General features: G+C 37.3%; 1 protein-coding gene across 3 annotated transcripts in view; it reads right to left on the bottom strand.

Moving 5' to 3' along the window:
* Positions 1-9,771: 9,771 nt before the first annotated feature.
* LOC124162722 (tyrosine-protein kinase Btk29A) overlaps positions 9,772-25,842 on the bottom strand; it is a 185,817-nt gene continuing 169,746 nt past the window's right edge. For all 3 annotated transcript variants that reach the window (XM_046539336.1, XM_046539338.1, XM_046539337.1), the window contains 5 exons: positions 22,170-22,338; positions 20,272-20,390; positions 18,471-18,589; positions 14,256-14,389; positions 9,772-11,431 (listed from right to left, as the gene is read on the bottom strand). In XM_046539336.1, the coding sequence (XP_046395292.1) occupies positions 11,330-11,431; positions 14,256-14,389; positions 18,471-18,589; positions 20,272-20,390; positions 22,170-22,338 (643 nt within the window). In that variant the 3' untranslated portion in view covers positions 9,772-11,329. The remainder of the gene's footprint in view (positions 11,432-14,255; positions 14,390-18,470; positions 18,590-20,271; positions 20,391-22,169; positions 22,339-25,842) is intronic.

The raw sequence follows: 25,842 nt of genomic DNA, 5'->3' as shown, positions 1-25,842 counted from the left end.
GGTTTTGAACATAGGTCGGGAGGTATTATGCGATCTGCAGTGGTATGTGTGCGTGGGTGAATGCGCCATTTAACTAGCATGCGTTAATAGTAGAGATGCATGAAAATCGCAAATGCGATGTGCGCAAATAAATGCGATGACTGCACTTTTATGATATTTAACGCAAATTTGCCTTTTCGACGGCGAAATTCGTACATTTTGTGCCGAGCGCAGTTTAAATGCTCCGCCGACACTCACCGCTTAAAGCATGTGAGCGACTGGCCAGCTGCTATAAGCCTGCTAGTTGGTTGGGACTCAACGTGGCCGCGAACTACAAGTGGGCGCGGGCAAGCTACACCTCCGCCACTATAAGTTCTATTCCTTAATTTATTATTGTTGTACAACACAATTATATATAATATTCTGTATTTTGTCACATAACTGTGTTTCACTACATTTTATCGTCATCTACCTGATTATGAAAATAAAAAATAGACGCTCCAAAATGCGATAAACTGTTATTAAAAGTGAAATAAAATAAAAATGAAAGTGCGATTTTCACGTATCTCTACTCATAAGTTAACTTTTCCCATTTTCGCATTCGAATTTCATTATTTTTCTTCTCTACCGCCAGCAGTTCACGGGAGAGGGTTGAAGTAAGCGTCTGTAAGATAGTGTTTATATTATTTATGTACTGTTTAAACAGAAGCACATCCTCTCCAAATCACATCAGTCCTGAAGAGGTCTTCAGCAGACGGGAAGAATCGTTAACGTTTTAAGCCACAAGACGCGGGTTAGTAACCCAAAATTTCAATTGATTGATAAAAGTACTCTAATGCAAAAAAGATTTAAAATGGATCACTCATCGTCGCGCTGAGGATATTTTTGAATAGTACTGATCACGAAGTGGCTCCTTTTAAGTGACCAGTGGCGCAGCGAGGGGGGGTTTTGGGGGTTATACAACCCCCCCCCCCAGAGATCGGAGAAATTTTGAAGTTTAATCCATTTTACTTAATTGGATTGATATTACTAATAGAATAGTGTAAGGATTAATAAAATATCCCTCAGAAAGCCGTAAAACTCACCATTTTGAGCCATTTATCTTAAAATTCCGCAATTTATTAATCTCGCGCCTACCGCTTATCCTGGTGGGTATTCCATACCCCCACACACACCGGCATTAGTTGCACCTAAAACCCCCATCCTTAATTCCTAGCTACGCCTCTGTAAGGGACGTATTCATCCACGTAGTCTCCTAACTTCAATCAAGGGACTAAATAACATAGAGGAGGACACAGTCCGTCCAGCTTCATTTGTGCCACCTCTTTTGGCGTATTTTAATGATTTCAGAAATGTCCTCAGCATGGGCGTACCCAGCGGGGGGCAGCGATGGAATCAAAAATCGCAGAAATCTTTAACGAAAATCAGAACTGGATTGAAACGAAAGTTTTCAACAAATTTTCTTTTAACTCATGAAAAATGATAATAGAATAAGGCATGTAACTAAATAAGTTTTTTAATCAAATTATTTCATAAATTAAGCGCAGTTATAAATTTCTTAAGATTAAAAATGTTAAGACTTCAACGACCATGGCTCGCCCCCCTCCCCCTAGTTTTGATCCTGGGAACGCCCTTGGTCCGCAGAATGGATATGAACTTGGAGCAATCCGTTTATTCTCTACATTTGTAATTGCGAGTAATGAAAAAGTAAAGTTTCGCATTCGATAGATCACATCATCTCGTTTTGTCTGTCAGAGACGCGAGTGTCGGCTTTCGCAAACAAATTTCAAAGCGCAATGAGTGACTTCTAGGGGCAGTGGCATGATTGGAAATATGCTTCGGGGGATGGAGGCGACCCCCCCCCCCCCCCCAAGGCAACGAGGGTTCTGAGAAAATTTTTGAAAAATACTAGCTTTGAAATACATTTTACATCATTTTGGCTCTTAAAATTTAAATTTAAGCAGATGAAGTTATTATATGCCATAAGTAGACACTAGTTCTAAATATTTTGTTTCTCCGAGGCTTTGTGGGGGGACCTATCCCCTCATCCCCCCCTATAGTTACGCCAATGTCTAGGGGCACACTGGCTAATCCTCCATTTTAATATTAGTGGTTCTTGTGTAACACGCCATGTTTCTCAGCAGAGTATTTTTAACATCTAGAAGCAGTAAACTAGACTCCATGTATACTTAGGGACGATGCCCACTCATAGAATTGCGACCATCTCAATACTTAAATACATTGCTGTTTGCTGACGATCACATTATAATACAAGACAAACTCCAGATGGCAGTACACAGACTACACCAGTTGAGCAAACTATACAACCTGAGAATTTCATCAACCAAAACAAAGACTATGGCATTTTTAGGAAGCAACCCGATACGAACAAAAATTGTTATTGAGGATCAAGTCTTGGAGCAAGTGTCGCACTTCCAGTACTTGGGATGTGATTTAACATTTGATGAGGAAAAATATATTATAAATAAGGTCAACACCTTCCAGAGAATATGTGGCACAATTAGAAGAACTCTAAAAAACAAAACAAGAAAAGAAACACAAATAAAATTTTACAAAGTGATGGCAGTCCCTACCATACTCTACCGATCAGAATGTTGGGTACCAAAAAAGAATGAATTAAGGCAGATAGAATCATCGGAAATGAAATTTTTAAGATCAGTAAAATGCTGCACAAGATTGGATAAAATAAGAAACACCCAAATAAGAGATGGACTGATGTTCAGGCAGTCACTGACAAACTACAAACATAGATGGAAAGAACATTTACTTTGAATGCCAAATGAAAGAATTCCAAAAAAAGCATTGGAATACCAAGCATTTGGCAAGAGAAGTATAGGAAGACCAAGGAAAAGATGGTAATGTGGAGCCGGAACAGGCTTAGTAGCCTAATACTGGAAGGAAGAAGAAGACCCATTCATCAGTGCTGTAGAGAGCCCCCTTCCTTCGAAAATTTCAGGTGATACATCCATAAGCACACCCCCAAAAACCGAATCCCCTGCAATATACACCCGTCTGAATGAAATACCCCCCCCCCCCCCAAGTTTTTTTCAGTCCACAGACTTGCCAGTTGAAGAGTTGTAAATAAATTCGTTTTCAAGTAGCCATTTTACAATCGCCTAACTCCCACCCAAGTTCTTACATTCCAAACGTGAACCGCTCTTGTAGCATGATGCTCATTTAACTCACAATCACCAACTATACCAGTAGATCTGGTATCTTTTACGGTCTCTTTGTTACTTGCCTATAAAAAAAGAGAACAATTAATTCAATTCTTTGCAATTTGAGATTGTCACCCTGCTCTTATTTTATCTATGCTTCAGACAATGCCGGATCCAGAGATGGGCTATAGCCCTCCCCCCTGGATTATACAATTTACCCTACATAAAATGGTAATAGACATTTCTTAATAAGGAATAAACATTTAATGCATCATAAAAAATATTGTGAGTTCAATTTACTAAAAATGTTCATGAATGTTTATTTTGAAAACTTGATTCTTTGGGATATTAGTAATGAGACAACCTTAAAAGTGTTAATGTAGGCTGCATTTTCCGGGTTGTCGTTGCATTGGTGACAACAGTTTCTTTCTCCTGCATTCCAGCAGGCGTCTTCAGGTTGAAGTGATTATGCCGTGTTTTGGCCGCCGTTATATAGGCAGCCCAGTGGTGTAGGTACTCCCTGATTGGTCGCCTTGCGGCCAATAGCAGAGGGGTATGGGGCGAAGAGTCTCTTCCATGTACTGTGGAGTTGGTAGCTATCCTCTCGATTGAAATTATGAGGATGTTTAGATATTTCAATAGCCTCTTGGATGATCCTACGAAAACACGGCATGATCACTTTGACCTGAAGATGCCTGCTGGAATGCAGGAGAAACTGTTGTCCCCAATGCAACGACGACGCGGTGAAATTTGGAAAATGCAGCCTACATTACCAGCACACCGCGGAAGCCTTCGCACTAGCCTTAAAGTGTTGTTGCAAGCCTTGAAATTCTCGAAACCTCCTGGACCCCCACTACTTCTGCGAGGTTACCTGCCTTCCCCTTTACCCTCCATCCTCTACTGGGTTCAATGAATTGTTTCATTGGTACCACCAAAGTTAATATATACACTGGTCTGTCATTTAGGTATGCTTCTTAATTATATCTCAGTACATATAGAGTAAGTTTTTTCAATCCTCGCAACAAAAAAAAATCAATGAACCTTGATAACATGAGTACAACTTGGGAAAGTAGGTGATGAGAAGGGGATTGGAGGCCACTTGCTATGTTACGTTCATTAATTGTTAATGAGGACATCCCACCTTATTTCATAATTTTAACCATTTACTGCCACTGGGCCAATATATCGGCCCATGCTGGTTGAGCGAAAACTGCCAGGGGCCGACTTATCGGCCCAAATTATTTCACTTTTTTTCGTGATTCTGGCCATTTCAATGGCTGTAATTTATGCAAACCCCCATAATCTTTCCATGGTTATAAGATGTAAATATATCTTAAGAATTGGGAAAAAATCTAGACGCATTAAATAAAATTAAGTAGCTGAAAAATTTTTAAATCTGAAATGTTGCTAATTCCAGAAAATAGCATTGGCAGTCTTCATACATCCCACCTGAAATGGGCTGGCAGTGAAAGGGATAAATAACTGCAAAGTTAAAAGAAATCAGTGCATTATCATTCGAAGATGGAGAACATGACCTGAGATAGCTCTTTATCGTAAGCGGAAAGCCAAGATGTAATGGGAGAAGCTAATATTACAGAGAGTACGAGAAAATCCTGGGGCAGTAAGGAGATGCAAATTAATATCCAAAGAATACTAGCCAAATCTGTTGGCATTTAATCACACTATTTACACTGATGAAAAGAACATAGCACTTTTTTAAATAACATAATAAATGATATGCTTAAAAAAGTCAAGAAGTGAGCCACATTTGCTACTTAAAATATATAACTTTTGTTAACAGTTGATTTTGAAACAAATATCAGGAGGGTATTATCAGAGAAATTTCACTGATTTTAACATACTTTTAAATCACAAATAATGTTTCCTCCTAATACAACCACAGTTATCAATATTAAAGTTTCCGTCTACATAATAAGACCTTAAGCAAGATATTACTTTCACAGTATTAAAAACTTTCACCCAAAATCAAAATGCAACGTTTCACATTATTGTACAGTAAACAGCACAATGTTTAAAACAATTGCATTCAGTGTAATAACAATTTAAATGTTTGGCACTAATTCATCACCAACAAATAAAACATCCAAACATTTATAGTTGAGTGTAACTTCTTCTCCTCTCTCTTCACCAGTGATTGCGAGTAAGTAAGCTAAGAGATGGCTCGCATAGAAGACAGCAGTCTTTTTCAGCACTAACAGCAGCAAATGTGGTATAGTGAAATGGGCCGACAAAATTGAGACAAACCTTTGCATAAAAATACCCTTCGATACACTGCTGCATCCCAAAAGGAGAATACTTTTAACAAGAATAAAACTTTGTCAAGGTGAGAAAGCATTGAAGCATACTGTAGCAAACAAAAAATACTGATAAAATTTAATACAGTACGGCAAGGCAAAAAAGCACCAAATTTCAATGGGCACTCAGGAGGACATCAAAGAGCTTTTCTGCTGGTGGATCTGAGTTTATTTATTAAACAGTTTGGAGGGACCATTATGGAAGAAAAAAGCAGGCACGTATACCTTTTTGTCCACTTCAATGACGAATGGAATGTTGATTGAAATATAATATCCCCTAAAAATAAATTACTACATATATGCTCAATATTTACAAACTTAATAAAAAATAAAGAGGATTGATTATATATTAGCTACTCAAATGAAAGCATATTTTAGTCTTCTTAGCAGACACGTTAGGCAATGGAACACATATTACCAAAAACATTCTATGATAAAGAACATCTCACATATAATCCACAACTAAAATAGGAACAGCACACTTACATTTACACAGAAATCAATGACCAGACTGAGGAATGATATGATTGAGCAGTGTTCCTACAATAATGATTATAATTATTCACACTTAGGAGCAAGCTCTATCGAAAATTAAAATAGATACACAGTTGAGTTGAGCCCACTGGCAAAAAAAGAAGAGGCAAGCCCATGAAAGTGCATGTGTCACACAAAAATGGTAATACGTATGTACGGCCCAAAAATGTGGAGCTTTTTTGCCTGCAGGATATCTTACACTCAATCCACATGATGTGATAAACCAAATACATATTCGAGAGCACAGGGTTATTGAAGTTATTGAGAATTAAAGGGTTTAAATGTTAGTCACAATGAAAAGTAGCAACAAGAGAAAAGAAAGATGACTCATTTTTTTCACAGCCAAGGTATGTAAAAATAACCAAAAGCAATTCCTTCATCCCATATCTCACTGAAAGTCTGAACAAATTAAGCGCACAGGAAGTGATGCTCTGTTCCAGCAACTCAACTTGATTGTTACCATAATATCAATGGACACGTAGAGGGAAAATCTTTCTCCCATATAAAACCCAATTTGCTTTTAAGTAAGAATGGCGTTCACAATACACTTCATAAAAATCACTGATCATGTATGCACTCACACAATAATCAAATTAACATGGAATGCCAATGCACAAGGTGTACACATGAGTCAAATTAAGATCAAGATGGACAAATTTGTGGCAATTATTTGTAGCACCAAGGTGAATTAACATTTTATTAGAATTAACCTATCAAATTCCATTATCACATACAATTAAATTTAGCACTCATGAAAGACCAACTACTCATTTACAGTGTGTCCTCAATGAAAATTAAAGAAATTTACACGAAATAAATATTTAATGGAAACATATTATCACAAACCAGGCTTTTCAAAACAATAAGCTTTCAGTGAAACTCATGGAACTATGTAACTGTCATACTAGTGACTAATTTAATTGACTCAGGAATAAGAAAATGCCACAACTCAAGGATTCCAACTCACTTTCCTTCACTTTATACTTTCCATTGGGAAACAATAGCTAAATATAAAATGATAAGAGCAAAAGTATCACTGAAGGATGCAAAGAAACCAACAGTGAGGACAGACTGCATAACCTGGACATAATCTGGACGACTATTGCTTAATACACTAAAGTAGCACTTAAGCAATGACGCAGTTGCTTCAATGGCATCTTACCGCCAACAAGTCTGCTGATGAATTAACCTTTCACACGTGATAGCTCAAACTGAATTTTGAATCAAAATTCCAGACTTTTGGTCACTCTTCAAGGGGATATCTTTCTGAGTAAAAATAGGCACAGACGATGATCTTCAATTAACGAAGCAGTTAAGACACCTTGAGATTGCAGTGAGCTTGATGCAATAACATCAAGAAACTCAAAATTCTAAGCTTAGTGATGCAAAAATTAAGTAATCAACACGAACCAGTAAACTGCCACAGTCAGACCTACTTTGTTGCTTAGTGTTGGCCTAAAATTGTAAGTACTACACTTAATGCCAATCAACCGATGATTTCAATGAAAAACTCATCAGACAACTAAAAGACCATGAGCCATAATCAGGGTTCCCACTCCAACTAAATAATAAAATTCACTGTTTTTTCCCGGCTTTCACGGTCTGACTTTCGTCAAATTCACGGTCTGCTGATACGCCATTTTAGGTGGAAATATTGCTCACGTAACAATCATCGGCTGCACATTGACTACAAATTTAATAAACGCGACAGACGCCATGAGTGCGCAGCAATGAACGTGCTATCTCTCCTGACGTCACCTATCGTTTGGAAAATGCAGGGCCTGGTTGTGAGCGGGAAAATGGAAGTAGTATGGTGGCAGGGAAGGTAAGAAGTGTCTGATTTTTCGCCAGGGTTAATTTAAACTTTACCGCTTACCAGTCTTCCAATCACAGGTCAATGTGTCGTCAAGGCACATGGACCAATAACTGCCCGCCGAATACACGTGTGTAGATAAATGCGTGGACAGTGTCCGCACGTGACTCGGCCTTCAAACATGATCGAAACATTGATTTTTCTTTTTATGATGATATTCACGGCTATTTCCAGGTTTTTCCCAGTGGACTAAATTCATGGCTTATTCACGGTTGAGTGGGAACCCTGATAATCCAAATAAATTACACACGCTGACATAGGTCTTGACATTCATCGATTTCACCACCTCACACACAGTTCAGGTTTTACCAGTCGAGCATATTGCAGCATTGGAAGGCCAGACAAAACAGTGAGCTATACTCATCTAGTATAACGTTCAGCATTACAGAATTTTGGATTTCACATAATTACATTCTTGTCCCCACACACTGAGCACATAAGTAAAATGGATAATTAGTGCCTGGAGACATTATTGACAAATTAAAAAATTGGACTTTTAAGTATTTCTATTGACCTCCAAAATATGTACTATAGATGGCTACAACAAATGATTCATTCTCTCATGCACCCACCATGTACGAAAGACATGGATTTTGATTTCCCAACTAAAGTACTTGAGGGATCCTCCCTCTTCCATACATTTGGTCCAAAACAATATTGTCTTTACGATCAGCGTTTCTTTTAAATGTGGATACCACAATTCAGACTATATGAGCACAGTGAGCCTCAGCTAATGCCAATATGCCCCTTTCCAAAACCACTCCAGAGCACTTAACTCCATTCATCATTCAAAACTACAAACTCTATTTTCTCACTCAATGCTACCGATCAACCATTAGAGGAAAAATTCAAACGTTCAATACCTGTAATCTTTTTGCCTATTGGAACGCAATAAACGGCTGCCAATGCCTCTTTTGTCCCTCCGTATTTACTAATACTTCAGGGCAACTCAAAAGGTGAGGTAAGCAACACTCACAACTCAAGAGAAAAAACCAACACAATTACGATGTCTTCAGGAGATTTTAGGCTCAAAACAACAGCCGTAACTGTTTACTTAACATGTTTCAGTGATGGATGAATATCATCGGTAATGACTTGTGCGCTTTCATTTTGTGTTGACTTCAAACGTAATGTGTATTTACAGGGAAATAAGGCAGTGCACAGTGCTAGAATTCAGGGAATTATAACCAGAAAGAGGCCCAGTACTATACTTATGACTTGAGCTCTGCTTCTTATCATCAGCATGACAGTTATATGATCTGTGCATCAAGGACCACTTTTATGACAGCATAAACAAGGATATACACACATCAGCCACAGAACACAAGGAATGATTTTGAAATGAATTAAATAAGCTGGTAATGTTTTGGACTTTAGGAACATCAACTTACACGTGTGTAAGATACCTGCGGAGCATATGCAACGAAAAACTGAGCAAAGATTTAAAATCACAAACAAGAACCCAAATTAAGATGCATACAGCTAAACAGAAGCATAATTTAAGTTTGAGTGCAAGGAGAAGATAATAATTCTGGGACTTAACATAATTCCCTACCAAATTAATTCTAATAACCTAGCTGCAAATGAACAATGCTTGGACATTCTACCACAAAGTCAGCACTCAGAATTCCAAGATGAAGGAAATTAAATGAGAATTTGGAGTTAAGGTGCATTGTGTGATCAATAACTTGTAATCACAGTATTTTCTATCCAACTCACTTTCCATCTAAAAAGACAATCATTTCATTTGAAAATCTTTTTCACTCCCATCTTTGCTAACATTGATTAGCATGAGTTCACTGCACTAAAATATTTTAACTGAACAGAGTAAAGCAACTTTAACTAATTACGCTGTAAGGATAAACATAAATAACTTCAAAAACCATTTACGCATTGTCCCAAGTGAATAATTATTCTAAACATGTACTTTGAAGATGGTTGGTATAAAAAAACAACATCATATTCAAAATGTATAGTAAAGTAAATTTCCATTGCAATGAGAGCTTCATTCATTGAAAGTGCCACAAAGGTATTTCCATAGTGTCTACAAAAACGCAATAAAGAATTTCAGCCACTGAATGCAACAGTTATGGTATGCGCACAAACAACAATGCCCAAAATTAATTCGCCATACAATGGTAGGCATGCATATTTTGACACTGGCTGAATATGAGATTCTGACTTCAGAGCAAAAGAAGGAGTGATGATGTCTTGAAACACAAGTACCTTCTCAATTCATTCATTACACCAAAAGCTAATGACGAAAATCATAATTCCCAGCATTCTGATTTCCTCACTGGCGTTGCAACTTCAAAGCCAATGATGAAAATCATGACTTCAACACAACGTTTTCACCACAGGCATTGCACATTTAGGGTGAACAACGCTATTAGATAATATGTATGCACTTGCAATGATAGCAATGAATCGATTCTGAAGAAACTATCTGTGTTGAGACAAATTCATCTGGCGCGTACAAAAACAGCACTGAATCATACAGTTTTAAAATGGAGCATATTCTTTTCTCCATATATTTATATAATATAAATACATATATGCATACCAGTGAGTACACATATGTATATATATATATCAAGCATTATATTTACATGCGTATATACACACAAACACAACCAAACAACCTACCACAGTTCTCCCACCTTCACTCCACCGCATTCACACAAATCCACACTAAAATCACACACACGCGCATCCACACACGTTTAACACATCGACTCAGTTTCATTTTTATTTATTTTTTAATAAGTTTCCACACCCACACACACTCACATGCTAACTCATCCAACCACACTCCTTTTCTGTAAAATTCCGCCCGTTAAAACATAAAACACACACGACAAAAGAAGAAGACGACTTCTTTATTATAATCATTATTATTATAATTTTTTTTCCGCACGCAAGATGAGGGGGTTTGGGAATACATGATCCGCTCCGCTGTAAGTCCCCCGGGCTGCTATCCGCCGCTGTCGTTGTCACTACTCGTGCCGTGCCGCCTGGATTGCGCGGCACAGCTGCACCCACGGCTGGCCGTACGAGGCGCAGATGACGCAGACGTCGGTGGAGGGTGAGGTGGAGGAGGAGGGGAGTGAGGGGGGCAGGAGGATGGAGGGGGGGAGGAAGAGGGGCGGGGGCGGGAGGAGGGTGAACGTGGGGGTCTGGATGGAGGGTGCAAAGACGGCTGTGGTGGAGGTGGACCCCAACGCTCCGCCCACTCCCCCACCGCCGATCAGGTGCTGGCCGTGGTGGTGCAGGTGGAGCGGGGTGAGGTTGCGTCGTGGGGTGGGGGGAGGGGGCGGGGGGGCGCGGGTCGACAGCGACGACGGAGGCTTTGTTGGGGCTACGGTGGCTGCTACAGTGGGCTTGCATTTACGGCTGCTCCTAGTGCTGCTGTGGGCTGGGGGGGATGAGGACGTGGAGCGCAGGGAGAGTCAATCCGCTAGCAGTCCCTGTGACACCAACATCAACTGCTCCTTCAGGGCGCGGAACGAGGGCCGGTCCTCGGGATTGTGCGACCAGCACTTCCTCATTATCTGCAACAATACAGGCAATAAAAAATGAGCAATCAATTAACCATTCAGAGCACTTAGCATGTAATTTCAGCACCCTTAGGACAACGGAATCAGGATACCTTACAGAGATAGGCCGTTTTCCAATTCGCAATTATTCACCCTTCGTGCACTTTTCGATCGTCAACTTACGACAGCAAGGGTGGATCCAATCGGCGAGGGCGCATGGGAACAAAGGGTAAGTGAACAAGGGAACGCGGATCCTCCCTCGTTGACGTGCCCTCGTAGGAAGTGGACGTGAAAATGGCAATAGCAATGGAAAACTCAGAAATCTTGAACTGGAGTTTTAAGTAATTTTGTGTTCATTATGTGAGCTCTTTTACGTAATATTATATCGGCATTGTGAATTCTTGCACTTCACATGCAAAAATATAAGTATAAAGGTGAAATTGATTCTTAAATCAACCACCAGATGTCCAAACACTACCCCGTGCGTCACATTTCGTTACTGTTAATATTTCGCATTATTTCTGTTCACACTTTATGGTGCCAGTAGAGCACTAGTAAGGGAGCAAGGGAATGAGTGCACACTAAGTGGATTGGAAAACGGCCATAGTCACACACATGAGGGATATTCGGAAGAGGCCCGTATTTCTCCCTACACAGATCCATCACCTACTTTTTCAGCTATTCGTAGCAAAAATTTGACGCATTTAATCCTTCAGCTGATAATTTCATGATGCCACTGACTCAGAGCGGCTCATCAATACCACTACTCTTCTCATGCATTCGTCTCGCATGGTTCATCGTCATTATCATTCTAATGAGAAATTCTTTCCCTGAACGATTGGGCCTCAGTGACTTAATGAACCAGAATTTTAATAATGCCACAAACTCATCAAAAGAGGGCAGTGGCAACTTTCGCATTTTTTCATTTTAAAGGTGATCAGAAAATTGCTGAATGAAGGAGACCCTTTTTTGTCGTTACTTATCTTTCCAATTCATCCACCCAATTATGTCATTAATTACAGATTTTGAGTTCAAGTGAAAGAACCCATTATATTCCGGAAGATACGACCTCGAATAAATTGGAGGTAAAATATGAGAGTAAATCAAAAATGACAAAGTCATTTTGTCATTTGAGAACTTCAACTTCCACAAAGTTGAACCGGAAACCATTGAATGTTTGAGAATAAATTCTAAGAGAACTTATTTTATTCATATAATTATGCCTCTGTGAGATGGCTCGTCACTTATTAAATGACAGAATCAAAATACAAAAAAAAAATACTCAATACATTGGGCTCTGATGTTGGTGCTACCACCTGAAAACTAAGATTTCCCTCAATTTATACTTTTTCTGTCATCTCCATTAAAAATGTAAAAGAGGGGTTTCACACTATGCATGAATATTATATAGCATACATGAATATGATTAATTTTTGGTCAAATGAGTTAAAACTGGCTCACGAATGAGGTCACGGATTGGGATCATTTTGAGGTCACTCTTGAGTTTTAGAGGTTGAGTCTAAAGTTATCTCATGTTGAGCTCATGATGATAAAAAGTGTTCTCATTGTGTTTGGTTTGATGTCATATGCCCTCTAAAGTGATGCTCCGCAGTGTTATAGGCTTTGCCAAGAATCCTAACAATTTGATCATTATCTATGTCATCAGTATGCATGTAAAAAATAACATTCTTCAGTACACATCAAATGACCTATACCACGGCCACAACACTAGAACTTGTAAAGATCTGCATCAAAACTTTATCAGGACTCAAAATACTGCCCTAGGTCCTAAAGCTATGGGCCTGAAGATTTTCAATGCGTTGCCTCCAGAGGTGAAAAATAAGAGAAGGACCTCGGCCTTTAAGAAGAAACTACTGATGTTTCTGGAAAAAATCTATTTTATTCAGTTAACAATCTTCTGTATTAGTAACATATAATTTATATATTCCAATTTAATTTTTATTGATTGTATCTAAATTGACGTGTCCTATATTTGTATTTTGTGCACAACCTACAGATCTCTGGACAAATAAAAAATATTATTATTATTATATTAATTGGATTACTAAGGGGGCTGGCAATGACTCTGGCTGAAAACTGATTCTTATAAAATCAATGCAAAGCACCTAACAGTTCATACCGGTATGAATTACTTTGTTTTTTGTGTAAAAGAAGCTTAAATCTTAGATCTGAAAGTTGAACTACTGATAGCATGCATGCTCTTAATAATTAAAAATAGTCATACCAACATATAAATGTAACATTTCATCTAATCTTAAAATTAATTCAAAGTCCATGAGTTTTAGCTCCATACACTCATACAAACATTTTTAGTTCTCACAGTCAATGCAAAAGCTTTGCAACAAACTTTTGATAAGCCAAAAAAAGTTTTATGTAATACTCTGTGGGTCTCTTAGGAAGGATATAATAGATATGTATTACGGAAAAGACAAAATATGAAAAACCTATTGATTTTTAACCTTTAAAAGACGGCTTTAAATCCCAGATGTATTACTGCATGGCCTGGCATTTAAATGGCCAAGGTTTAAAATATAAGCAGATCTCCAGTTAACTCTCAAGTGACAAAACTCATTATAAGCCGATTTTAAACAAAGTGTGTCTCAGTGGTCCTTAATAAAGGGACTGCAAGGCCATAAACGAAAACATTATTAGGTGGTCCCTTTTGGGAGCGCATGGACGATTAAGGTTAATAAGACGGACCATAATGCTATCACCAAAGCTCTGGTAAGATACTCCCTCAAAAAGTCCAATAAAATTGCATTTCTTAATAAATTAATAAAAATGTAATTTATTCATAGCATTCATTTGTGGTACTAACATCATAAACCTCCTTGAAGCAAGCCTTAGGTTTCTCAAGAATAACTCCTCGTTGAACACGATCCACAACTTCTGTATTCTTTAGGCGACCATATGGCATTTTCCCACAAGTAAAAACCTCCCACATTAGGACACCTGAAACCAAAATCAAGATTAAATATGAGTTGCCACAGAAGTAAACTTAGATAACACATGCATGATCTATTTCAATATATAATTTTAAGTTTTCAAATTTTATTTTATAAAATTTTCCAGGAATATACAAATACTTGGGATAAACCAAAACAACTTACTGATACTTCTTGCCAGATAAAATGCAAACTCAATATTTTACCAGATACATTTGATTATATTGTAATCAACTAAGAAACCATTATGCATACACAATAATAAAATTTTATTATTATTGTTATAGACCATTCCACCTCAATTCAACATAATTTGTCACTTAGTGTTGTTATTTTTGGGGTAATGAGGATTGGAGCAGGTATGCATAAGATGAATTACATAAACTTTAACAATGAAAGAAATGTATTAATTTTATGAAAGACATATATCAACAACACAACAAAAGATAAAGAGAAGTACAATGCAACAGGAATAAACAAACAGAAAAACATCATATTTTACCTGTGGGTAATATGAGAAACCACTCAGTTCAACACTTAGGCTATCAGACTTTTATGAAAATTTCTCTACGGCTCTACATTTACATCAAACAAATTACCCAAAGACTGGTTTGTGAAACAAAATTGTGCATCCTATCTGCATTTCATTCAATTTTTAAGTGAAAAAATGATGAGAGCAAACATGTTCAAATCCACAGAATTTTTTATTCGGTAGCATGTACTAGTATCTATGCCACAGCAACATCTTCAGGTGCAAGCTTAAAATTCAATTCCAATGGCAAATATAGTTAAAAATCTAGATGGAGGGAAGGGGATAAGGGGAGGGTGCTAGTGTGACGGGAGACGGAGTTCTAGAGAGAATGGTGCATGGGTTCCCCTCAATGGCTCACACCTGGGATGCCACACATTTTCATCCCTGATAACAGGGGAAGCACAAACAATGCAGGTAAGTCACTGGTTGTAAGACCATCTTGCCAAACTTCCTCAATGGATAAAACACACAAGGGAAGTTAAAAAAACTTCTTATCCCTTATATTATCTAAAAACTTCTAATCCCTAATTCTAAAACTTCTTATCCCTTCTTATAAGGAGGAGGAGGAATAAGTGGTGAAGTTGAGTCACTCAGAGTGAGTCCTTTCAATAATACCCTAGAGTATACTAAACCATTTACACTTCATAAAAGATCATTAATATGAAGTACATTGGAACCTCGATCTATTTTTTTTCAAGGGGATGGACAGTAAAAAAGATGAATGCGGGAAAACAATCAATGCGGGAATGTTTAATTAGGTTGCCGGTGGAACTCGATGGTAGCCACTTCCTCGTGGTGAATTGTGGGTAGTTTCTTCTCGAAACTAGCAGAGAGCTACTTAGTGAAATGCTTGGTGTTCAGGTTCTGTTCTGTCTCAGTCTTGGCTGAATTTCTTTTTGAAAATAGCTCCACAGGTAAGTTATTCGTCATTACGACTGATGTTAATTTCAAATAATTTACCTTATTACTACTTTTTGTGGGATTATTTACTATCATTTGATGACTTATTTGCTAAAAACTTATATTCAATCGAAATAAATATTCTGCGATTTAGCCCCCAAAATGGAATTTTAGAAACGTAGGCAAAAATAAGTTGTGTTGTGCGGGTGGTCTATACTCTACTTTTGTTGTTAATACATAGACATTTTTTGAACCATAGATTTTGTCAAATAAACTTCAAATTTCATTTTTATAAACTATAAACATGTATACACCCTTTAATATTATCAATTATCCCATAATTTCATAAAAATTCATCTTCATAGCAGTTTGATTCTGAAAGCAGCCTGATTTTTTGCAAAATTTTAAACTTTAGAGCTCGGGCGGCAGTGGTTAATATCATCCGATTTGAAAAAAATTTTGTGTGCGAGATCCTTATATCATTTCGCAACTTTGCCGCGTATGGCAAATTTGATCAGGAAAAAAAACCTTTTTTCGGCCCACCCTAATGTGCATGCTATGCCTAAAACAACCGCTTTCACTGGCACAGTGATTGGAGGTGAGATGAATCACAAAGGACAAAAATAGTCTATCATCTGAAATGTCCCTTTGTAATAAGTATATTTTAAATGTAATTGAAGTAATCGTGCAAAGCGTGACTAATGTTGTTTTAATTGACAGTGGCATGCCCACCTGATCCTCAGCTTCATCCCACTCTTGTTTTCACCAGATAGCTTTCTCTTCCCCCACCTCTACCGTCATGTGCTAACAGACAATCCGAGACATTTTGCAATATTCACGCACTTCTAGCCTGGATTCTTTTCCTCATCTTCAATTATTTTCAGTCCATCTTCTGAAGTTCTCACTTGTCCTTTTGCAAAGACCACGTTCCCATGATGAATATTCCTCAATAATTATGACAAGTGAGATTTATAGTATAACTCATAAATTGTAACCCAATATCCTGTTTTCATGAAAAAATGCCACCATTAATTGCTAACTGTGAGAGGCTCAGCTGCAAGGATATTGAGTTTTGCCAGAAAGCTAAGTCTCCATCATATTTTTCTAACTATTTCTTTGCTTAAAATGCTTAAATAATGTCAGAAATATGTTGTGTTTGGTCTCATTCTTATTTAAATAACGTGCTCATTACTATTATTTCAATCTAATAAAAGAATAATACCATTTGCTGAAAGTCATTGTTAGACATGTTTTGGGCTAATAGATGACTCATGCAGCAGTTGACCATCAGAAACTGGGAAGTTTGAAGCAGGCAGGCAGAAGAAGGTCAGTGGGCGAGAAAAGGGGGGGCGTGAAACACCTTTATATTGTTCTCATGCAAATTGATATTTTCTTTCGAAGTCAATGATTTATGGTCTTCCTTATTTGATTTCTGTGCAAACTGTGGCCCTTTCTTAGATTTTGAAGAAGAAAAAAGCGTCAGAGGGGGGTCCGAGTGCTAGATGGAGGGGGATAGAGGATTTTGGGAAATGCGCTAATGCTTGTGTGTTACTGTCCCACGGCACTGAGCTTCTCCCGAAGGTAGCTCCTTCTCTTGGGAAAGATTCAAACTATTTGCCCGTTATTATTAGCCATAAATGACACTTAGTAAACACTTCATCTCATTTTCGTCAAACAATGGCTGTGGGAAAATTATACTGGTATGAGTAAAAGACTTCAAACCAGTATTCCACCTCTTTCTGTCTTAAAGGTCCCAACCACTCTGCCTCGATCCTTTACAATAAAATTCCCGAAGAAATAAAAAATAGCAACTCACTTTCCATTTTTAAAAGAAACTAAAACTTCTCCTAGCGGAAAAATGCTACTACATTGTTAATGAATATCTGGAGGATGCATTGTAAGGTAATTTCCTAGATGGCAACTAGAATGCCCATTTTTTCCATGCTTCTGTTAGTATTTATTAACCCTCTGGACTCTGCTTTAATGTTGTACATATCATAGTTAAATGATTAACTTGGGAATTCCCAAGAATCTTATTCTGGTAATTTCAATATTCATGAATGTATGTAATTGTTTGTAAATTTTATATTTGACTTTAGCTGCAGATGTGTGTTCTGCCAATAGTGAAATAAATTTATTTCGTCAAAAATAAAATACATTGTGACCGCCATCTTCAAACAAACCATGCGGGAAAATTGTACTTCAGGGAACGATAGATGCGGGAAAAAATTACATTGTCTGTATGAAACATTATTTGGGACCAGGTACGGCAAACGAATGCGGGAAAACTATCAATGTGGGAACGATAGATCATGGTTCCACTGTATATTCTGTGCTACACGTGCATATATAATGATCTTGTGCTGTTGAAAATGTACGTAAAATTCAATAAAGCAATAAAGGAATACATACATATTTATCTTATTAGATCCACAAGATAACTACCAACAACCCAAAGTCCTAAGGATAGAAGCAGCCCTCATAATATGCATGCAGTTATTTAAATTTAGGTTGTTACTCTCTGAGAGCATTATTTGTAGTGCATATGAGCACATGGTGACATACAACATGTGCCACTTGAAGATGTTGCTATACACAATAATGACCTTAAATATATGACTGACCTTAAATTAAAATGTAAAAAAAATTCACTTACCATAAGCCCAAATATCGGACTTACTGGAGAACCTGGTGTAGTTGAGCACTTCTGGAGGAGCCCATTTGATGGGGAATTTCGTCCCACCAGAGCTGGTGTACTGGTCATCAAGCACATACCTGAAATAATTGCAATCGTTTCACAACATATAGCTACGTACATTCCAAGACACACAAAAATCAACAATGAATACCAAAAGTGCAAGAAAGGTACAATATATTATGGAAGAAGTGGATTCACACTACATGAATAGTAAAGAAGTTCTGCGAGACTATTTCATGGCTTGATAAAAGAAAACTTATTTTAAGTTTAACTTTATTTCCTTGCAATAATAATCAATTTTTAAGCTATCCAAGGAATTAATTTTAACATAAACTAGTTAAAACAATATAAAAGCCAAATTTCAACAAAAAAAATACATTTATAGATTTTTTTCTGAATTTTAAATTTCTTTCAATTATTCTCATACATTGTTACTAATTCCTTTGGGAGAGGGGGAGTGGGGAGGGGTCAAAATACGAGAAAGGGAAAATGGTTGGGATAATGGTTGAGGGGCTCATCATTGACAGCTCAATCGCCAGTTAATTTTACGTTAGATAGTCATCCCTGCACTGCAATTGAATCAGCATCATTGTCAATGCTCCAATCAATAGTTAAAAATGAAAACACGGATAACCACAGTTTCAACATTCTACATAGCATTATTAACTGCATAAAGAATATCACAACAGTGCTTGTTTCAATGGGGCTCCCTTTTCACTCATCTCACAGGAGAAAGTAAATGGAGAGATATTTTCAAGTGTAATGACAGGCCTGCTGGGTGCAGACTAAAACGCAGCACACAACTGAAACCCACATTATGAAAACCAATATTCCCTTCTACATGGCTAAATTGCAGCAGTGAAAATGTTGATAGAAAATTATAAAAATTTATTAAAATTGAATTACATATATCAAAATTTACTGAGAAGTGCTATGGTCCGTGAGTTTGAAGTTCTTTATTTTGAAGGTTTTACAACACTAAGGACAATCTCATCAGCAATTTGAATCAAGTTTTTTGAAATGTGCATAATTACTTCAGGACACTACCTTCCTTAGATGATTCTTACTAAGTGCAGTTTAGTCACCTTCAGCCATTGAAAGAAGTAATGAGGTTATTTCAATCAAACTAATATTGCACTCAGAAATTAGAAAGGCGCAGTACATGACACAAATTGAGTTAACACTGACATACTACAATTTCTAGAAAGTAGAAAAACAGTTTGAAAAAAATATACTATCTACATGTTATGGGAGGATTAATAAGTCAAACTAAGTACATATTTTATTTTCAAAGCAATATAAAAGGTAAAAATGTAAACTAAAGAAGGACATTATAAATGCTTAAGTTAAATGGGTAATTGTGAAATTTAGACATAGTAAACAAGTGAAATAGGATATTAAAAATATATACTGGCTGGTATTCAATGGAGTGCATGCCCTGCAGCGGAAAAAAATATTTCAACGAAATTATGATAAACAGCAATTATGTAGCAGAAACCACATGAAAAATATCAAATGATTGCTATAAAAACAAGAAGTTGGGAAAAATGAGAGAGGTGGAATAATGCTAACAAAAATGAATAATAATGAAAAAATATACATATTTACATGCTTTGTTGTGTAACTGATGGAGGCAAGAAAGCAAAGGAACATGCAGCAGAGATTCATGACAATCTTTCTGCAGTAAAATTATTGATATAATATAGCAGGCCTTTGGTGTATCTGTAAAACACTTCAGCCACAGTAACTATCAACTCACCGAGCTAAACCAAAGTCAGCAACTTTGACAACATTTTCTGACCCGACTAGGCAGTTACGAGCTGCTAGATCCCTATGAATATAGTTGTGCCTTTCCAGGTATGCCATGCCTTTACAGATCTGAAAATATTAAAACACATGTATTACATCAAAACCATGACTTAAAGTGAGTCTACACAACTTTAAAGGAATCAAGTCATGTAAAAAATAATCTACACATATGGAATCTCAGCTAATTAGCATTTAGGATCTTTGAAAAATACCAAAGTAAACAAAAGATTATTGAAAAAAATGCAAAGAAAAGAAATTGGACTCCATTTTTTAGCCAATTTTTTAAAGTCAAAACATAATTGAAAATTAGACATGTATTTTCCCTTGGTCAAATTAAAAGAAGTAGTCCCTAAAAAATACGGAATCCACACTTTTAAATCACACAGAACAAAGTCATTGCATTCAAGTACAGAGACCTAACCAACAGAATTGAAATTCTATGTAGACTCAGTCATAAGAAAATAAAAAATTATATCACCTGAAGTACCATTGTCATAGGTTTCACCATCAATATGATAATTTGGAAATCACTATGTAGTTTGAAAAAAAGTTTTATTTCTTTGGGCACAGCAACCCTAAACCTCATGGTGTACAGACTGCATCCACAACATATAGTAAGTGCTGCGTTAAATAGTTCACCACAGCACATTTTATTCCATGGAATCTCGAGAGCTTCATTTTAAAATTTTTCTTCAAATTATGAACTAGAAATGACACAGGGTTCATAAGATTCCACTTTCCATTTTCAAATTCTCACAACTCTTCCCTGACTTTTCAGTCTACATTCTTTCAAGTTCCCTGACTTTAAACTAATGGTGAAGCAATAGCATATATGAATTTTTATGGCAAATTTGAGAAAGGTGTATTATGAAGTGAGGTCAAGCAGTGGTAAAATTCGGCTGCAGTAGAAGAAATACATATAGTCCCCATAGCATCAATTTGCCTTGCCTCTCGGCGACAACGATTGAATAGGGTGGTTTCCTATTATTTCTTTATTGCCTAAATCGTAAGATTGTTACTCCTGCAGCACGTATTTCATGCTTTTACATTTTTAAATGACGATATCTATTTTTCGCGATTAAGTGAAAAGTGAAAAATTTCAAGCGCACGAAAACGCGACGGCTAAGTATGAATGCTGAGAAAAACACCGTGTGATGTCGTTCTGGTTCCCGATGCCGCAAGTGAGGTGACCTCGGGGCGAGGATGTGTGCGCCGCTGCGACGCAGGCTGCGAGCAAGTAGCAGAGTACCTTGCTAGCAGGTAGCGCTTGGCTTAAATAAGGATTATCATTACCCTGTCAAACGAAGGAAACTTTCCGACCTTAGGCAGTTTTAATGGGTGATTATTAAGACATGTTTCCCTGAGCTCTGTGCCTCATGCATGAATTGGTAATCTCAGACGATGTAAAACTCCTATCTACTCGTGTAGAAACTAGGTCCCTGTGACGTCACGTGGAGTGGCATCGCATGGGCGCCAACCTGGCCTTTTTCAAATGAGGATAAAATTGACCATTCCCATTCGTCTAAACCGGTATTTCTAAAACCAAATAATTTGTATATTATGAATACACTAATGGTGGGTAACGAATCGCAATCAATGCCATTTGTTTTCTTTGATGATAGAAACTACCCTATTGTACATACTGCCCACCTAGCTGCTTGACCACCACAGCAATACTTCTCTCATCCAAATCATGACTTCCATCTTTTTGCAAAGCTTATTGAGTTTTTCCCTGATTATAAGCTAGTTTCACTGATATTTCCCTGGCCTCTATGAACCCTGTGACTGAGTCAAAGTCATAAGGACTACAAAAACAATCTCCTGCAACCCAATCAGCAGGGAGCATACCTGTATACACATATCCAAGAGCATTCCTGTGTTACCACCTAGAGTAGGTTCATGCCTGCGCAGGTAGTTAAGTAAGGAGCCATGTCGCATGTACTCAGTGACAATGTAAATGGGACGGTGTTTACTGCAAACTCCATACAGCTGAACTAGATTTTGATGCTGAAGTTTCCTGTAGGAGAAGAGATAATAAGGTAGAGGCCAAAAATAATTAAATTTATATGTACGATAGTACACAGAATGGGATAAAGAGTCAATCTTCAGTGATAAAATCATTACATTGAAAAAGAACGACATACATTGCCACACTTCATTTTAAAGCGATCAAGTGCTACCAACTGGATAACTACTGCAAATCTCCTTGCACAAAAAGTGTTCAAATAAATTACAGCAACAGGTTCATTGCAGTAATATACATTTAAATATTAATTTGACATTATAAAATTTACATTTGTTCATGATGAACACAGTTTTAGACTGATTTCACTTTTGTCAATCATTATTGATGAAAGATTTTGTGATCAATATCAACCAACAATGATGGAATCACATGATGGATTATGGAGTCCTGTTGGCTACCTACTTCCCTTATTCTCTCTGTATCACCTGGGCTACAAAGGATGAATCACGTTTTCGGCTATCACTTAACCTATCAGCAACTTTTTGATAATGTCACAACTCTGAGGGATTTTGAAGTCATTCATCTATGCAAAAATTAAAGAATGAGTACTAACACAAACACTGAAGCACTTCTGACATTATTTGAGCCTATTTCATTTAGCAGGAGGAGGTAATAGTGGAAATAAAACAAGCAAATGAAGTATGTGTCTTAAGTCCCAAGCATTATCACTCTTAGAAAGAATCCCAAAAGAGACGACAACACTATCCAAGTCTCAAGGTATCAATGAATGACTTCCTCCTCAGCTGGCACCGAGTATCTTCTTGACAATCTGAGAAATATGAACAATTACACAGGCCAACAAGAAAATTTTGTTTGAAAACTTTTTTTTTCTAATAGCTGATCTTTATAGATTTTTATGTGCCGAATCCAAACCTGACCTTAGTTTTTTTATATCACCTATAGTTTCCAAGCAATATGTATTTTAATATTTAGACTAATACCCCTATACGATATACAGGGAAATCAATGAAACACTTTGTTACATCATAAAATTGTTTGTATTTACTACAGCGTGATAATACAGGGTTCACTTGTCAACTGCAATTGGTCTACATTTTCTTTCCCTTTTTTCCTTGAAGCTTCTTGTGTAGCTTTTTCTGCGATGAATCGCTTGCTGAACTTCTCGGTGAAGTTCCAACAGTATTCCCCCATTATCTTCATTTATTAAGACCTACTTTTTCAATTTTATTAAACTATAAAAAAGCTGTTAAATTCTAAAAATATTGCTTAATTTCATAAATTTAACTGTAAAATGCGAATAAATGGTCGGTGATACAACTTTAAAACCATCATATTTGGATTCAGCAACTTTAAAAACATAAGAATAAGGTATTTTCAGTAAAAAAGGATTTTCATTGTTGGCCTGTGTTATCTAACCCAGGAAGAAGTTATGAAGCTGCAAGTCGAGCCATCTGGCATGGCACTATAATGGGCCGGTCCAGCACCATCTGGGAAGTTGCAGGATCACAGAGGCAGAGTGCAAGCTGATAAGCCTAATGTCAAGGAAGTAGCAAGCGCTTGCAATGGATTATTTGATCGAGGGTTGGTAAAAGAAGGCCTGTCTCCAGGTGTGTCTCCTTAGCATGATTACTGGAGGTTTTACGAGATAAAGATGTACACTACAAAGAGGTTTGCCTATGAATTAACATGTAAATTTGACGGGACCGTATGGGTGGTATGAAGTATGGAGGTTTATGATGTAAAGAGGTTCACTTCATAGAGGTTTTACTGTATTATGTAGAGAAGACGATTAGGTTTCATTTACCTAACCATATGATGCCTTATCTTGGTGAAAGGAATCTGAAAAGAGCTTACAACCATCCTGTGGTCGAAGTTTGAAGGGGGAATTATCCTAAGCACTATTTTCTTACAAGTGTAGTTTCATTAAAAGAATTCTGATACCAAACCAGCACTTTACTTCAATACAGTCCACTATCATTCAACACATTCGTGATAGGGTTGTCGTTTCCCTATTCTCTTCCCAACAGCCAAGCCAACACAAAAATATCACTTGCTACACCACTACCCTTTTTATAAGCTACACTTGCTATAATTGACTTCACTGTAACTTAAAAAAGTAAAAAAAATAGGTCTACATGGAGTTTAATGCATTTCTCTCAGAAGTCAAAAAGTTAACATTAACAGGTTCACACCCAACCCCGTAAGTTTATTCTCCAAAAAATCCTTTCTTAATGCACCAATACACGAAACAAGAAGTACAGTGGAACTTGGTTAGTACGTTCCTCCTTAGTACGTTTTCCTCCTTAGTACGGCGATTTCCCTCGGTCCCGGTACCATCCGAACAAAATACAGGTAAAAGAATTTGGTTAGTACGTTTGAAAAAATTGCACTTTCCTGGTTAGTACGCTCAATTGCTTGCCGTGACGCAACCCGCAATTCGTTCTCTAGTGTCTTCTTTAGGGTCGCAAACGTCTGAATTCATGATTTAATTTATTATTATTAGCCATTTACATTCTTCCATTCATTCCACATCTCTTTCTTCTACCGTAATTTATCCAAATGCATTTCTGAATTCTTGTGACGTGCTGAATAATAAAATGCGGCCATTTTTCGGGAATTTCTGACTATGAAAAACTACAGCCAATAAGAAGCCCCAATTTTCCCCACCCCGAGCTCCTCACCTTCTGTTGCCTTTGGAGCGCTTGGGAGTGCCCACTGCTGCGCACCAAGTTCGTGAGTGGGCAATTGTTGCTATTGCACGAGTTATCATGATGAAGAAATGAGTCTTAACGGTATTAGACAATTCCCACATTATCTAAAGCAGTACTGCTCCATAAACTCGACGTCGTGCGTATTTACTTGACTACTGTTGCGGGAGCAGACGATCCTCTGGATCTCCACGCGAAGCTTAGCTTAAAAATACTTGATCTCGGAACGAAAGCAGACGACATTAGACAAATTTTGAAAGTAAATTTCAACTGTTTAATATAAAATTTTCTTGTAATTACGTCGTAATCTAATAATCTTGCGTGTCATCAGTCGATATATCGATCGATTTTACAATCGAAATGGTATCATTCCAGAAGCAAATGTCTACGGCTGTTGCCGTAATTTGAAAGTCAATATAATTTTGCCCAATTTTTATCATGTTTAAAAAACCAGTCGACTTACTCCGGGTCGTTGTTATATTCTCCGAGTACGCTGTGAGAAAGAAAAATGACTTGTCTTCGCTTGTCTGAGCTTCACTCGTCCTCGTTCCGTAAATATATATAGGATAAATCACGGGAGATAGACGCCGTAATCATGAAATCGTCTCCGGGATGTCCATGAAAAATTGCGATTTTTATTCACGTGGTATTGTTTTTCATGGTAGCGCTCATTTCCTTGATTTTAAATATGAAAAGAGTTCAGGAAGGCGATCCTATGAGAACTACCGATAGTAATTGTAATTATGACGACTTTTTCACTGATTGCAATAACCCCGACTGCTATTATTTACTTTCCTCGTTAGTACGTTTTCCTGGTTAGTACGTT

Source organism: Ischnura elegans, chromosome 7, assembly GCF_921293095.1.
Source record: "Ischnura elegans chromosome 7, ioIscEleg1.1, whole genome shotgun sequence".
NCBI lineage: Eukaryota > Metazoa > Arthropoda > Insecta > Odonata > Coenagrionidae > Ischnura > Ischnura elegans.
The sequence above is the reverse complement of the archived record's forward strand: the minus strand, read 5'-3'. Positions and strand labels throughout refer to the sequence as shown.